At 45.6% G+C, this 17232-nt stretch overlaps 1 protein-coding gene across 22 annotated transcripts in view; it reads left to right on the top strand.

Moving 5' to 3' along the window:
* The window catches only part of PARD3 (par-3 family cell polarity regulator), a 629826-nt gene that overhangs the window by 126123 nt on the left and 486471 nt on the right, over positions 1-17232 (top strand). The window contains exon 1 of one of the 22 annotated variants that reach the window (XM_047755489.1): positions 1880-2329. The exons of the other annotated variants lie outside the window; for them this stretch is intronic. Within the exon in view, the coding sequence (XP_047611445.1) occupies positions 2189-2329 (141 nt within the window). The 5' untranslated portion in view covers positions 1880-2188. Of the gene's footprint in view, positions 1-1879; positions 2330-17232 lie in introns of those variants that run through there. 22 annotated transcript variants of the gene reach the window in all.

Genomic DNA, 17232 nt, shown 5'->3' with positions numbered 1-17232 from the left:
TCATTCAGCACCTGCTTTTCAGTCCCTGATACGCTGGAGAAGCAGCTGCAGGTGCCAAGGGCGTTTTGGGGCGGGGGTGTCCTCTTATCTCCCAGAGCTCTCTGTGCCAGGAGAGGAGCCTCTGAGGCCGTGGGTCTGGGCAGCAGAGGCACCCAGGAGGGGCGGGCTTCCACCTGCTCGGAAGGACAGCTCTCAGGAGCCAGGAGGCCTGGATTTTGGTGCTTGTGATGGAGCGGGGTCTGTGAACAGCTGGAGGCAGAGGGAGCAGCATGTACAGCAACCAAAAGTGGAAAGAAGGTTTCATGGATCCAAAGGGAAGAGCGTGGCTGGGATGCACTGGGCAGCTGGGGGAGGGGACTAGGCGGGGTGGAGGGAAGGGGGATATTTAAGACTGTATTCAGCAGGTGAGATGTGCTACTAAATCCAGTAAAAGCCATTAAACTGTCAGACTGAGAAGTCACATAATTCGACGTATCTTTTTGGGAGGTTGTTTTGGGAAGGATGCATCATAGGGGAACATGAGAGGGGAGAGAAGCTGGTGGGGGGGGGCTGCATCCAGTGGGGGAGAGACGGAGGCTCAGTCTCCAGTAGACGCGGGGGAACATGACCGGAGGTGAGATGTGTTTTGTAGTTAAAACGTCCAGGATTTCCGACTGTGAGGATTGAGGGCCAGGAAGGTATCGAGGGTGGCTTTCTTAACTGAGCAAGTGGGGATGAGACGGAAGTTCCATGGCATCGAAAAGTGGAAGATGCCAGGGTAGAACTGGGTACTTACTGGGTTGGGGACAGTCAGGTCTCTTTCCTATGGAGACATGTCACTGATTTTGCAATGCCTTCGAGACAGCCACGAGGAGACATCAAGTAGGTCACTGGACACATGATTCCGAAGCTCGGGCGATCAGAGAGATCAGAGGGGGAGATAGGGATTTGGAAATCACTACTCTGTCGAACAGGTGGTGTTTAAGGGCATGTGACAAGTAGCATTTCCACGTGGCGAAGCTCTGCCATCATCCGAACCTAATAATCTTTATTGGTGCCTCCGATGGTGCACACCCTGGGCTTAAAACGCGCCCTGACTGTGATGGAAAATACGGATACATTTTAATTGGGAAATGAGTACACAAGGTGGAAGAGGAACTCGTACGTTCTCCTGAGTCAAAACACTGGAATGAGAGTAACGTGAGATTCAAATTTGGAGGAAAACAACTGCGTGTCCAAGGCCAGAAAGAGACAGCTCAGGAGATGGATGACTCCTCAGGCCCGAGGACTCTCAGGATGATGAGCTGCACTGAGCAGTATCACCTTGTCTGGACCAGCTTTCCGTCCTTGGGTCAGGCTGTGTGTGTCCCCAAGCGCTGGGCTTTGGGGGGGCTCCAGTATTAACCGCTGCCGTGGTGGTAATTGTGTCGTGAGCATTCGTAGGGTTCCGCTCTCACCCGGAGCCGAGGTCTGTGTTTCTCAGCCACCTCATTTTCCCGGTCCCGCCTCACCCTCCCGCCTCCTGCAGTCAGACCTGAGAGAAAGTGCGAGAGCCATGCTCTTGCTGCCCTTGGGAGGAACATAAACCACCCTCCTCTCCTTTCTGGGATGGGGGACGGATGTGCCAGACTCCGACTGCGTCTTTCTTGTGAATGTTTTGTCCTCGCCGCTTCTGAGCAGGAGGCTTTGAGCCTCTCATCCCTCTACGTCGTCCTCCCCGGGGGAGAAAGGCTCCAGGAGTTGGGAGGACGGTCCTGCTCGGTCAGAGGGCTCCTGCTTTGAAGTGGGGCTTGTAGCCTGAGGCCGTCCCTTTTGGTGAGGAAGGAGTTAAGGAGACTTCTTTGAACCTGCTGTGTTTCCTCACACCCTGCTGACTCCAAGGTGTGTTGCGAAGCCCTGTGTCACTCCTGACAACCACCCTTGGCCTGTTTAACTGGTGACGGGTGTTTTCATTTGGTGCAGTGGCGCCGTGTTCCCATCTCCTTGCCCTGTGCAGGGTTCTTGCCCATGGAAGCTGACTTAGATGGAAAGGGTTCTGGCCTATGTTTTCCACCTGTTTGCAATTTGTCACCCTTTTTAGAGGACTGAGCACTACACCGGTCCTATATCTGGGTCTGGGGACTGTTTATCTGGGGGTCAGTTTTTTTTTTTTCTGTAGTTAGTTTTGGAACCCGAGTCACTGTGGCATTGGCCGTCCTAGTGGAGTGAGATGGCAGATGGATCGCCAAGGAAACCTGCGAAGAGGGATCGCTCCTTTTCTGGAATCTCACGGAAGGATTCAGTGAAGGCGCTCAGGTTCTCAAGGTCCTCGAATCTCAAAAGACCCACTTCAGAAATCAGCAAAAGGCAGGTTGGTACGGAAATATCTGATCCCTTCACGTTTCCTTTGGAGTTGACAGCAGTTGAAACTTTTTGAAAAAACTTCCTGATTACCTTGAACCTTCTTTTAAAATTTCAAAACCATATTGATATTTTCTGTGCCATTGGTTGGTTTGTGGATGTTTGTTATCTATTTATGTGTATGTATATTCATTTAGCACATGAATTTAAATTACCCACTTGTTACAAGGCAACGTCATTATGTGATCAGAAGATTCTGATTCCTAATCTGAACTCTTCTCCTAACACTTTGCTTCGTGAGGACCTTCCTGTCTCATAGACAACACACTGAAAGGATTAGTTGACTTAGGTGCATAAGCAGAATGTTAGAATAAAGGCAAATTAATGTTTATATAATTTCATAGGAATATTGTTTCATAGAACTGTGTGGAATTAAACTGATTTTTTTTTTTTTTCTAAAAAGTACCTGGAGGCTACTGCATGGAAATATAAATGATTGGAAGTGATTCTGGCTGTGTGCTTTCTTGTTTTGTTTTACTACCAATGTGTTGAGTATGTAACTTGAGGCTGTTCAAATAATACAGGGCATGTCTTCTAGTAGTATTGCTTGTTGGACATGAAAAGACTCCTTTTCGTTTCTATTTTTATTTTTTATGGAAGCATAGGTGATTTACAATATCATGTTTGTTGCAGGTGTATAGCACAGAGATTCAGTTATATATAATATATATAATGCATATATAGGTAATATATATAGTTTTCATATTCAAAAGATTCTTAATGTTAATATTTTTGGAGCCCTTTTTCATTACCAAAAGAACAGTAATAATTGGTAGAAAGTAAACTTGCGTCTCCCATTGAATGTGATTTTTTTTCCTCCTTATTTGGACAAGTGCCATGGGTTGTGTGCGCCCCCCAGTGGTGTCTTGGTAGATGATGATTATTCTAAAGCTGCCTTAAGTTGTAGTTCTGCTCTCCAGGCCAGTGCTTCAGAACCACTTCCTCTTATAATTCCAGTTCAGCTCAAACACATAATGTTTTTGTTCCTCTGGCTAATTTATAAAGGATGTGTTTTTTGGAACATCTCCGATTGGTTTGTACAAGCGGACACTGAAAACTCATACATGTATCATTGCTATTACACTTATTTTGGTCCACACATGTCTGCTAAATCTTGAGTAATTTTTTTTTTCTCTTTGCATTGTAGGGCTGCACTGGAGGCATATGGAGGTTCCCAGGCTAGGGGTCTAGTGGGAGCTACAGCTGCTGGCCTACGCTACAGCTGCTGGCCTACGTTACAGCCACAGGCACACCGGATCCATAACCCACTGAGTGAGGCCAGGGATCGAATCCGAAACCTCGTAGTTCCTAGTCAGATTTGTTTTCTGCTGTGCCACTATGGGAACTCCAAATCTTGAGTAATTTTAAGTTCATCTTTTTTCTCTTCTTTTTCTTCTTTTCTGTACAGTCACAGAGAACGTTGACATGTCAGAAACAAGTCAAGTCTGAGACATTCCAAATGGCTAATCCATTTCCTCCGACAGGAATCCCAACCATAGTAGATGTTTGTTGGTTAAGAATGCTCAATGGGGAGTTTCCATTGTGGCTTAACGGTTAACAAATTCGACTAGGAGCCATGAGGTTTCAGGTTCGATCCCTGGCCTTGCTCAGTGGGTTATGGATCCGGCATTGCTGTGGGCTGTGGTGTAGGTTGCAGACGAGGCTCGGATCCTGCGTTGCTGTGGCTCTGGTGTAGGCCAATGGCTACAGCTCCGATTCGACCCCTAGCCTGGGAACCTCTACATGCCGTGGCTGCGGCGCTAGAAAAGACAAAAAGACAAAAAAGAAGGATGTTTAATGATCCTGAATGGTCCCAGTGTGGCAGTGTTTATGTGCAGATGAGAGTAATTTGAGTTGACACAGAGTAAAACCTGTTTTAAGGAATTAAACCTTCTGTAAAGAGTATACAGAAAATAATACCAGAAATGAGCGAGGACATTCCAGATGCTGATTCAGTCGACAGAAATCTTTTCTCCTTCCCCTTGAAGAAGCGTCGGGTTTAAAACCATGGCTTGCGCTTGAGGGCGGGGCTGGTGTGTTGGCATCCCCCGCTGGAGAATTTAAATGCCAGTGCCCTGTCTTGTCATGAAGGATTCCACGGGCATTGTTTATAGAAGTAGGGTGTCACCCTCGCCTTCTCTGCCAGAATCCAATTTGTTTAATTAAATTCTGCTGAGCATTTCTAACTTCCTGCCCTGAACTCTTTCTCATTGCTTGTCCTTCCAGCGGTGGCAACAAGAGGGATGGTGTTCTGCTCGCGGAAACACGCTTGTAAGTGGTTAAGTCCGGGCTGTAGGTAAAGGGAGTTTACCGCTGCAGGCTCCACACGAGCAGTGGTCTTTCGGAGGATGCCCGGGATGTGGGCCGTGTAGGTGGAGACCTTAGATTCCTGCTCTGGTTCCTGGCTCCTTTGTGTCTGACACTCAGGACAAAGAAAGACACTTCTTTTTTTTTGGGGGGGGGGTGTCTCAGAGTCTTGTTTCTTTGCTGGAAACCAACGTGTGACCTGTCAGCAGCCCTATAATTTCAAATTTGTGCTTGCTTTGCTTGAGTAAATGTTTCCATAGAAAATATGTGTCAGAATCAGGGTTTTTGTATACTTTTAGGGGGTGAGGTGATGGTTAGAACAAGAGAATGAAGATCGTGTATTAAATGGAAACAAAGAGAAGCAGACATGTCATATATTGGACAGGTTATTGGGCTCACAAGGTAAAGCACTCACTTTAAAGCATGTGTGGGAGTTCCCGTTGTGACTCAGCAGCCTAAGAACCCAACATAGTGTCTGCGAGGATGTGGGTTCAATCCCTGGCTATTTAACAGATAAACTGTACATCTATAGAACTTACAATTCCTAAGCATTGGGGATCTGGCATTGCTGCAGGCCATGGTGTGGGTCGGAGATACGGCTTGGATCTTACATTGCCATGGCTGTGGTGTGGGCTGGCAGCTGCAGCTCCAATTCAACCCCTAGCCTGGGAACTTCCATATGCTGTAGGTGAAGCCATCAAAATATATGAAATAAAAATGAAGTAGGAGTTCCTGTCGTGGCTCAGTGGTTAACGAATCCAACTAGGAACCATGAGGTTGCAGGTTCGATCCCTGCCCTTGCTCAGTGGGTTAAGGATCCTGCGTTGCTGTGGCTCTGGTGTAGGCTGGCGGCTACAGCTCCAATTGGACCCTTAGCCAGCCTGGGAACCTCCATATGCCGAGGGAGTGGCCCTAGAAAAGGCAAAAAGACAAAAAATAAAAATTAAAAAAAAAATAAATAAAATATTAAAAAAATAGAAAACTGCTTAAGAATTCATAACCCTTCTCCTACTGCATAAAGAATAACCAGGCATTTTTTTTTTTAAGAGGGAGTGACTTAGAAATTAGAATGATAACTTGGAAGTGTTTTGTTTCTTCATTACCAGAGTGGCTTCCTAATCATAGCAGAAAGCATCGTGCTGCCTGCTGACGTCACCCAGATGGAAAGAAGTATGTTCTTGATGAATTTTGTGACATTGCTTTGCTGTGTCCACATTAAAATGTCACCAGATTCAACTGCCTCTTCCTCATGTGTTGCAAAAGTTGTACGTTCTTGCTTTTTTCACAACCTTAATTGATGAGAAGCTCTTGAACTTAAATACAATTCATTTTTTTCAAGAGTAGCTGGTCTATACTTTAATTTGTAAATTTTTAATTTTTTATTTTTAATTATTATTATTATTTTTTTTAGGGCTGCACTTGCCGTATATGGAAGTTCCCAGGCTAGGGGACAAATCGGAGCTGCAGCTGCCAGCGTATATGACAGACACAGCAACACCAGATCCGAGCCTCATCTTTGACCACCACAGCTCATGGCAACATCGGATCCTTAGCCACTGATCAGGGCCAGGGATTGAACCTGAAACCTCTTGGATACTAGTCAGATTCATTACCGATGAGCCACAATGGGAACGCCTGTTTTTTTAATATCAAGTTTTTAGCTTTACCCTGTGTAATTACGTGAAAATGTACATATCACGGTACTCAAAGTATTAGTTTAAAAAATACAAACCTTTGGTATTTGCCACACTCAAATTATACTAGGGCAAATAAATTTTTATCCAAAAATATGCTGTCCCCAGATTGAGATTTCTGATTGAAGCAAGCTTCCCTTAGTTATTTTTAGGGAAATTTGTACCAGGAACTCGACATTCATTGTACTCCTTAGTTCTCCTTTGACGTTTCTTGATTAGGTGGTTTGCTCTGAAACGGCAGCCAAGTTAAAGTAGGCTGAGCTAATTTTACATTTAAGAACAGATTAATCCAGATCTTTTAATACTTTAATGTTAGAGGGAAATGAAGTGCAAGCAGGTGATAATGATGAGATTTATCCTTGAGGTGAGCAAAAAAGACTGTTGAACAGTGTTTCAGAAAAAGCCGAGGCATTCCCATTGTGCCTTGGCAGGTTAAGAACCCGACACAGCATCCATGAGGATTCGGGTTCGAACCCAGGCCTCACCCAGTGGGTTACGAATCCGGCATTGCCGCAGGCTGCAGTGTAAGCTGCCGTTGTGGCTGTGGTGTAGGCTGGCAGCTGCAGCAGCAGCTTCACTGCTTGGCCCAGGACCTTCCATATTACCCAGGTGTGGCTGTAAAAATTGGGAGTGGAGGAGAGGAAGAAAAGAAAGAAAAAGAGAATATTGATCAGGGCCAAGGGCTTTAATTTGACTCGTGTTCGCCATCCCTTTCTGTAGCTGGCGATCTCGCCACATCCTGCTATCAACTAAAACAGGCCTTGGCTCCCACGAGTCAGAAGGACCAGCATGAACTGTGGCTCATTGTGAATAGAAAATGTAGGTCATGTGGTTGGAGGAGTCCCAGAAATTCTTTTGAAAGGTGACAGTCTCATATGGGGAGCATCCTCAGTCAGAGTGGACACAGTGCCTCCCATCCGTGGGGGGATATGGTTTATTCCATGCACTGTTGGTGCTTCACGTTCACAGAGAGGGGCCGTCCCAGTCGGATTAGAAAGGATGGTTGTACCTGCAGTTGCCTGGTTACAGAGACTGGGTGCCCGGCTGGTGGGTGGTAAATTTCTTGTTTACCTTTTTGGGTTGTGAGCTAAATGCAGTCATTTATGTTAATTTGTGCTTTAAAAAGTCTTCAATTTTGTACTAGATCATAAGGGTGGGCAAGAAAGAGACGAAAAAATATGCATAAAATAGCAGTGTTCATGGGGAAAAGCAGGGAGGTGAACCTTTTGAATCAGAGTCATATGTAAATAAACCCAGGCTTTTTTCCAGTGATAGATTGATTCTTAAGTTGTATCGTTAAAGCCACAAAACGTGTTGATTTTGAAGTTCATGTCCTGCCTGCTTCTCTGTCCTTCAGGAACCCTGTGCCTGAATTCTTCCAGCACCTACAGAGGATGTGGCTTTTCTCTGTAACAGCTGGAACACTTGACATTTGCTGTTAAAGTATCATGTCTCTCTGATTTGGAAACACACATAATCATATTGTGGCAAGTAGTTTCCCTTAACCATGATGTTTCAGTGTGTCCTGTAGCATTATATGGTAACATCTGCCCTTAGTTTTAAAATTTTTCTTGAATCTTCAAATGGAGTTTGAAATGCATATTCCTGTGATGCACATAGTGAAATTTTAAAATAGCTTTTTAGCACTATATTCTAAATATCAAGTACTGAGCAAATTAAAGAAAAACTTTAGGGGGAATTGTTTGAACCTTGTGGAGGAGTTTAATGCACTGCTTGTGAAAGTTGGTTTGAAATTCATTCTTCTTCTTTTCCGCCTTCTAATGGCCGCACCCATGAGAAGTGGCATACAGAAGTTCCCAGGCTAGGGGTTGAATCAAATCTCTGCCGCTGCCAGCCTACACCACAGCAACAGCAGATACAATTGCCTTCGACCTACACCATAGCTCACAACAGTGCTGGATCCTTAACCCACTGGGTGAGGCCAGGGGTCAAACCCTCATCCTCATGGATACTAATCAGGTTGTTAACCTGCTGAGCCTTGATGGGAATTCCATTTTTTTAAAAAAAAAATTCATTCTTTTCTTTTTGGTTTTTTCGTTTTCGGCTACACCTGCAGCATATGGAAGTTCCTAGGCCAGGGACTGAATCCGAGCTGGAGCTGTGACCTGCACCACAGCCGATTCTTCACCTGCTGCGCCAGGCCAGGGACCCAAACTGCCTCCACAGAGACAAGCCAGATCGTTAGCCCACTCCACCTCAGAGGGAACTCCTCGTCTTCTTTTAAAGTTTGATTTGAGTTTGGCACTTTATTTTTCCTTACTGTAGCATTGTTATACCGTTTCAATATCCATTGGTACATTTGAATTCCCGGATTCAAAACTATTTTTTGAACACAAAAATCAGTGCCCCGGACTTTGTCATGCCTCTTACCCTTCCATTGGAGCTGTGATCATAACAGAAATTGGCACCATAGACAAACCACGGGGCAGCTGTCTGATGCCATGTGAGATGCAGCCCAAACCCTTAGCTCTTTGGATTCCTACCGAGGCTGGGGGGTCAGCTTCTAGAAGAGTGGCCATTGCCAGTGTCCTCCATTGTCTGATCCTGGCCAGTGCCTCTGGCATCCCGGGGTCTCAGTTTTGTAGACCTGAATGGCGGCCCACTTACTCTTGAACCAGCTGGAAAATGAGACAGAAATGCTTTCCTGTATTTGTGGTGAGGCTCAGTTACCTAAAACTTCAGGTTGCTCATGATTGCAGCTCCTTCACTGTGTTTGGCTCTCTTAAAAACAAAGCTAAACATGTAAATAAAACAACCACCACAATTCCTCTTCCCTATTGTGGGTTTATTCTTGGAAAAGTTTTATAGCTTGATTGGACTTTAGCTGTCATTTAATCTAGGGGTTCTTAACGGTGGTTGAGCCAGATGCTGTCCACATTTACGGACACTCAGACCCGGATGTGTACCTCCCCTCCCTCTAGAAAGCATCTCCACTTGTGGGGGCCAGTCGGGTCCCCTCCCTTCCTCAAAGATCTCAGGTGGGTCTGGCCTAATCCACTGAACACTGACAGATGAAGAAACTGAGCTCTGAAGAAGTTAAGGGCCTTATGGAAAGAAGGTCGCGAACTATTTAGCTGCAGATTTGAGACCAGAACTCAGTGGCAGTGACCATAAGGACAGGTGCTCATCCCAGTAAGAAAAGAGAGCATGAGACTTCGGGTCCTGTGAGTGACAGGTGAGCTGGTGGTGGCTGGTGTTGGCTGGTGGTGTCTGGTGGTGGTTGGTGGTGGCTGGTGTTGACAGGTGATGGCTGGCATGGCTGGCAGTGGCTGGTATTGGCTGGCAGTGGCTTGTGGCTGCTGGTGGCTGGTGTTGGTTGGTGCTGGCTGGTGTTGGTTGGTGTTGACAGGTGATGGCTGGCATTGGCTTGTGGCTGGTGGTGGCTGGTGGTGGCTGGTGTTGGTTGGTGTTGACAGGTGATGGCTGGCATTGGCTGGCAGTGGCTTGTGGCTGGCGGTAGCCTTTGTGCAGGTGTCCCTGTGTTCTGAGGCAGGTAAAGGGACATCTACAGCTGCAAGGTGTGACCATGGTGGGGATAGGAGGCTGCCACTAACATCTTCCGATTCCCGCACTGCTACGTAACAGCACAGGCAACCTGTTTACTTTTGGGACAAAATTTAAAAGCAAGATCAAAATATCCAAGCTGGTTACTGAGTAAGACTCTTTTAGCCCCTAAAAGGGCTAAAGCACAAAGTATGGCCTTGTTAACAAAGTTATCTAGCTTTGGCTAACTTTCTGGTATAAACCTGAGGGGGACACGTGAATCGTTTTGTCATATGGTCTGTATTTTTGTTCTTCATTGTAGAATTTTGCTTCTGTCTTAGGGTCGATAGCCAGATTTTTCATAGGTAACTTTGGAATATGTTTTTCTGTCTATATTGAAGACAACCTGAGGAGTCCAGGTACCTCATGTAAAAAGGTTTTTTGTTTTAAAAGACTTTTGGATGCTGATACACAGGACACTCGAATCACCAAAATGGGGGAAAACAGGCATTTTGTCATCCTGTCCCTTTTCCTTAGTTCCAAACTAATTCTCACTCCCTTTTCTTACAAACTATATGTATTTTTTTATATTAAAAACAAGCCCTTTAAATTTTTTTTTTTTTGTCTTTTTGCCATTTCTTGGGCCGCTCCCACAGCATATGGAGGTTCCCAGGCTAGGAGTCTAATTGGAGCTGTAGCCACTGGCCTACGCCAGAGCCACAGCTACACGGGATCCGAGTTGCCTCTGCAACCTACACCACAGCAAGGGCAGGGATCGAACCCACAACCTCATGGTTCCTAGTCAGATTCGTTAACCACTGCGCCACGATGGGAACTCCCAAATTTTTAAGTGCTTTAAAATACAATTTTGTACTTAGCCAACTTTGAAGATAAGCACAAAATTGACCAGTTTATGTCTCCCCCCCCTCCCATAACAACTCAAGCACCCATTCTGTGCATTGCACTATGCCAGATGTGATAAAAAGGATTTTTTTTTTTTTTTGGTCTTTTTGCCTTTTTGCCTTTTTCTAGGGCCACTCCCACGGCATATGGAGGTTCCCAGGCTAGGGGTCGAATCGGAGCTGTAGCTGCCAGCCTATGCCAGAGCCACAGCAACATAGGATCTGAGCTGCATCTGCAAACTACACCACAGCTCACGGCAACGTGAGATCCTTAACTCACTGAACAAGGGCGGGGATCAAACCCGCAACCTCATGGTTTCTAGTCGCATTCGTTAACCACTGAGACATGACGGGAACTCCAAAAGGGATTCTTAACCTTAGAAATGCAATGGCACTTTCTGGAATTGTGTTGACTCCTTTTCCAGAGAGTAAGAATAAATCAAATTGCCATTGTTTACTACTGACCTGCCCCAGACGCACTGCTGGCTCACAGAAGTGCTGGTTTCTGCTGCACCTAAGATGTTTCAGTGAACTCCTAGCAGGTATGTTGACCTTACAGGCCTGTTTCCCTCCTCTTTCGGTCTCCTGCATTTTCATCTGCTGAATCTCCAACACCTAGAATAACGCTGGCACATAGGAAGTACTCAAATAGTTGTGGAATGAATGGGTGTGAGCTAGTACCCCACGTCTCTTTGCTTTGGGAAGGCCCTATCATGTGAAGTTTTTCCCTTGGCTTGTCTATGAAAATTAAATATTTACCATGGGATTTAGGTATGACTACAAGGAAGGCCCCAGAGACCTTTATTTTATTTTTTTGTCTTTTTTTTTTTGCCATTTGTTGGGCCGCTCCCGCGGCACATGGAGGTTCCCAGGCTAGGGGTCGAATCGGAGCTGTAGCTGCTGGCCTACGCCAGAGTCACAGCAACGCAGGTTCCGAGCCGCGTCTGCAACCTACACCACAGCTCACGGCAACGCTGGATCGTTAACCCACTGAGCAAGGGCAGGGATCGAGCCCGAAACCTCGTGGTTCCTAGTCGGATTCGTTAACCACTGTGCCACGACGGGAACTCCCCCGGAGACTTTTAATTCCCTAAAACTAGGTTTGGAGGAAGAGAATTATCTGTCTGTCTCTCTCAGCTCTTACTAGATTTTGCTTTCTCTTCAGGTTACTCACGTGGCTGTGAACAGTGATAGATCCTTTAACCCAGATGGCCATGGGATGTTGGAGGAGCAGGGTGAGCAGGAGGCTGTCACCTGCAAAGCACGGGCAAAATCCCAGTGCAGACCCTTCTGTACTGGGAAGGGACGGGGTCAACACAGGATGGTGTTTTTATCCCCGTGGAAACAGAACTTTTTTATTATGGCCAGGAAATTTGCCTGAGATGCTGTTTGGCTGGGTCTGCCCTGGCCTTCGTTGTTGCATCTGTCACTCTAGGTGAGGGCTGTGAACAAGGCATCCTCTTCTTTCCCTGGCTTTCAGAAACTCAATCCCTCCCCCTCACTCCCTTCTGTGGGACCTTAGAACATTAAAGCAGCAGGTAATTTCTCCTGCTGAGAACGGAGCTTATTATGATTCATTACTGTAACAAAGTCAGCATAATATACATTTATTTCCTGTGGGAGTTAAGAATAAACATGAGCTATGGTTGCTCAGTTTTACATTTTCAGCTTCGTTTGCCGAAACCATAGCCACCGAGGCTGGACATTCAGCTGTCAGTCACTGGGTGCATCCAACTGGACTGGACTAGAAGGGGGGGCACCCTGGCTTTGTTCTGTGCCACCCACGTGTGAGCACATTGATGCTTAGAATTATCTGCTGCAAATATATCTCAAATACACTAGATGCAAAGTCATCTAAGATCCTTATGCATTTTTCAGTGTCAGAGGCGGCAGATAAAAATAATCTCTTTGCATCATGTTCTCTTGGCTTAGGAATGAATTAAGTGACACCACTGCAGCCCCAGGTTGTCATGCTGCTGTTGGCATAGCCGGTGATCTCGCCAGCCCTGCTTGCTCTGGGTATTGATTCATTTTAAGAAACTGTGGAATGACACTTGGAGCACAACCCCTTTTTTCTTTAGATATTGAATTCTAATTTCTGACCTGTCAGCATTAAGTTAACAAAGATTGTTTCTTCTGGCTGGTTTGCCCTTAATGATTGGTTCATTTTAACGTTTGGATTCTCTTCTTGGATTTCCAAATCAGTTTCTCAGCCTAGATGTCAGTAATTGCTATGTGCTATTTATTTATTTATTTATTTGGGCTGTACTCACAGCATGTAGAATTTCCTGGGCCAGGAATCAAACCCATGCCACAGCCGTAACCCAAGCTGCAAAAGTGACCATGCCAGATCCTTAACCCTCTGCATCACCAGGGAACTCCTGGGCTAGCTATTTATAATTAATTATATTTGTAGATTGCTTCTGAAAGATCTGGGGCAGATGTTTTTGTTGTTGGATATGCAGATCAAGGTCTGGTTTCAAATTAGATCCAAACAAAAGTCTGGTTCAAAACTTCCATCTTTAGTTTCAAAAACCCTCAATCCCATCTTATGTGTGTGTGCCCTATTCCCCCTCTTCCTGCCTTTAAGGGCGAGGGGAAGGTAATTAAGCCCAGGAGCAGAACAACAGCAAAGGAGGAGCCCTGAGTGGACAGATGGTAGTGGGTGAAGAGTAGCTGTTGAAACTTGAGTAGCTGTTGAATCTTGTTGACTCATTCCTCTACTGCCATCTAGAGTCTGGTAGTGATACTGCCTTAACTCCTGTCCTGTGACAAAAAGCCAGTTGAGGGTCTTAGATACTTTGTATTGTGTTGGCAAAGAGTGAGGAGCAGTTTCTTGCTACTTGACTAGCCACTTAATTAATTAGTCGATAGTGCATGAACACACATGCTAGGGATTTAAGAAATCATTGAGGCCTGAGTAAGATACCTCCTATACTTAAACCGGGGTTTTTGGAGGATTGGCTTTTACTTAGAAGTACATTTAGAAGTAAATTAGGTGCTTCACGAGACTGTGAGTGTGATTATCCTCTGACTTGTTTGCATTGCTCTGTCTATTTTCATAAAGCCAGGCTGGAAGATCTTTATTATTAGTCACTTGCACAGATGATATTAATAACGGGAAACTCCTCCAGGCAGGTTTTCTTTAAAACATGATTTCCCTGGCAGCTGTGGTTTTACTTAGGTTGTGCCCCTGCTCAGTAGGACACCTTTGCGGAAAGATGCCCTTCCTTCTTTTGGACTGTCTATTTGTCTAAGCACATGTAAACATTTACATAATTGATGAGGCGGTTCTGAACTGTCTGCAGATTCTCTCTAAGCCGTTCCAGAGAGTAGGACAGAGAGTACTTGAGAACCCAGAAGTGCTTAGGAAAAGGTCTTTAATATTTTCAGAGAAAGGTTCACTTGGGATGATGCTCTTAATAGCCTCATCTGGAAGGATGGGTGAAGCAGCCACTAATTTGGCTAAGAAAAAGGTTTTGATTGCATTTGCTATTGATACAGACATTGATATAAATATATTAAAAGCACTCTTTTTGGAAAAACAGTGGAAAGAGGAGAGTTTTGTGGATGACAAGGATGACACCATGTCTTTTAAGCGTGTGCCCTGCCTGGCACCTCCCAGGTATGCATGGGTCACTCCCAGGAGCCCAGCCCCTGTGTTTACTGAGCCTGTTTGTCATGTCAGTATCTGCCTACGACGGGGTGTCTGGAAGTAGAGAGTCGAAGTGTTGTGAGAATGAAGAAGGCTGAGCACTGAGGGAGGAAGGGTCAGCATTTGTTTCGGCCACTCTGCATCTTTTTGTCTCTTGCTTCTCAGGTCAAGTAATTACAGCTCCAGTTAAAACGTAGTTCTCGATCTGAGGTGCCCAGTAAACCCTGAAGGGCTGGTATAAAGATGAAAACGTCTTTGTTGGACAGAATCCTCGCATTATTTCCACTTTCCAATTAGTTATAACCCTCGCCTTTCTGCCACTTGTAAAAAGTGGCTTTCGGGAGATAATGTGTGGAAAGAACTCCCACTGTCAGTTCGGTTTTTAAATGCTACATTTGTTTAAATTACTCCCTCACAAGGCCAGCAGGTTCTGTTTGGGGTACCAGTGTGGCATATGAGGGGTGAGTTGGGATATACCATCAACCACAACAAAAATGGCTCAGGAGTTCCTGTTGTGGTTCAATGGATTAAGAACCCGACCCCGTCTCTGTGAGGATGTGGGTTTGACGCCTGGCCTTGCTCAGTGGGTTAAGGATCATTTGTTGCAGTGGCTGTGGTGTAGGCCGGCAGCTGCAGCTTGATTTGACCCCTATCCTGGGAACTTCCATATGCCATAGGTGAGGCCCTAAAAAGAAAAAAAAAAAAAACAAAAAAACCCCCCAAAAAACTCAGAATTTTGTAATGGAATGCAGTGCTTCTGGGTCATGTTTTAAAATAATTTTCCAGTCCAGAAGCAGCCAAGCACGGCTCCTGTTGGGTGGTTCAGCCCCCTGCATGCTGGCTGCTGGGGCGGCTGTCCCAGGTGCTGGCTGAAGCTGAGTGGGACTGGATGCCTAGTGGATGCTGAACCCACACGTGAGAACCCGAGGACCGTCTGTCCGTGTGTTCTTTGCTGTGTGCTGAGAGCACGACTGGCTTTTCCCTCCACTGCCTTTGTTTTGCCCAGTGGAGCTGTGCGTTTCAGCAGCTGGGCACCCAGAGCCCACCCTGCACATCTCCCCTCCCAGGGGACGCCCCCCCCCCCCATCCCCAGGATGCCCGGATGTCCCTGTGCACAGTGACTGACAAATACCCTCTGAAAATACCCTCTGAAAATACCCCGTGTTTATTTATTTACTTATTTTTGTCTTCTTAGGGCTGCACCTGCGGCATACGGAGGTTCCTGGGCTAGGGGTTGAATCGGAGCTGTAGCTGCTGGCTTACACCACAGCCACAGCAACTCGGGATCCGAGCCGCACCTGCAACCTACACCTCAGCTCACTGAGCGAGGGCAGGGATTGAACCTGTGTCCTCATGGATACTAGTCAGATTCATTTCCACTGAGCCATGGTGGGAACTCCTGTAAAATTGTAATTTAAACTAGTATCTAATTATGAGTTAGTACTAGTAAATATTTTCACATTTTTACCAAAGGGTATAAAACCCAAAACAGTCTTTTAAAAAAAGGTGGAATGATTTCATTATTGAGCTCTAAAACAGTTATAGTAAAGCTGAAAGTAAGGGCTAGCCTGCATATATTAATTAGTAAAATCTGTGTCTTTTGGCAAAGATGCTGATTCAATTAGCATACCAGACAAGGAGAGTTGCGGGTTCGATCCCTGGCCTCGGTGGGTTGGGAATCCGGTGTTGGGGGAGCTGTGGTGTAGGCCGGCGGCTACAGCTCTGATTTGACCCCTAGCCTGGGAACTTCCATATGCCGCAGGTGTGGCCCTAAAAAGACACACACAAAAAAACAATATTAAACAAGTATTAGTTGATTTTAATGAACTCCAAGGGGACTTTTTTTTTTTTTTTTGAAAAATAATTATTTCATCAGATGAATTTCAAACAACTACAAACCTCTTTGTCTAAATTCCTTTCTCCACACCCCAAATTTTAGGAAGCATGAGACAACGCTTGCAAGTGTGTGTGTTCTTGTTCTGGCTTTTCTTGTTTGTGCTTTTGCCAAGGACCTAGAAGACCAGTCACTCTTGCAAAAGTTTAGGGTCGGTGTGTGCAGCAGCACCTAATTCTGGCAGCGTAAAATGGAGAAGTGCGACAGCCTGGCCCTGTCCCCTCAGGCAGAGTTTGGAATGTTTGATAAAAGGCAGTTCCCTCACACCCCGGTTCCATGAAGCTTGCATGCATGCCTTAGCTTGGTGCCTTTGCAATTTTTATGTAGCATCTGTTCCCCAATCCGAGAGCGCTAACAAGGCCTTAATACAGCTAGCAGTCGTGACAGCAGGGAGCTGCCCCTGTCGGCTTCTGACTTCTCCCGCGTCTTGAGTTATTATTCATAACATAAACTCTCTCTCCCCGTTCCCAGCATGTACATAATTAATGGGAGCCACTATCCCAGGAAGTTCAGCAGCCACAAGTAGGTCACCATTACCAGATGTTTAATTATTGTCATTAGGAAGCTTCTGGAAATACCTGGTGAGCTTTCTAAAAGCAGCACAATAAGCAAATCCCTTTGGATTTTGACGGATTGGTTCTTTCGTACTGAATGATGATTCAGGAGATCACAGGCACAGCGCTCCCCCTGCACGTCTCTATGGGAGGAGGTAATAATTAGGCCGCCTCAATAGGAAAAGGCCCGCCACCTTCCTTTGCATTTGTCCCCTGATTTCCTTCAGCGGTGCCAAGTTTTAATTAATGTGCTTCAACAGTATGAAAACTTGAGCATCTATAATTACATCTTTGGTAGCAATATTTAAATCTCTCCTGACGATATATTTATTAGATAACAGTT

This window comes from Phacochoerus africanus, chromosome 12, assembly GCF_016906955.1.
Source record: "Phacochoerus africanus isolate WHEZ1 chromosome 12, ROS_Pafr_v1, whole genome shotgun sequence".
NCBI lineage: Eukaryota > Metazoa > Chordata > Mammalia > Artiodactyla > Suidae > Phacochoerus > Phacochoerus africanus.
The sequence above is the reverse complement of the archived record's forward strand: the minus strand, read 5'-3'. Positions and strand labels throughout refer to the sequence as shown.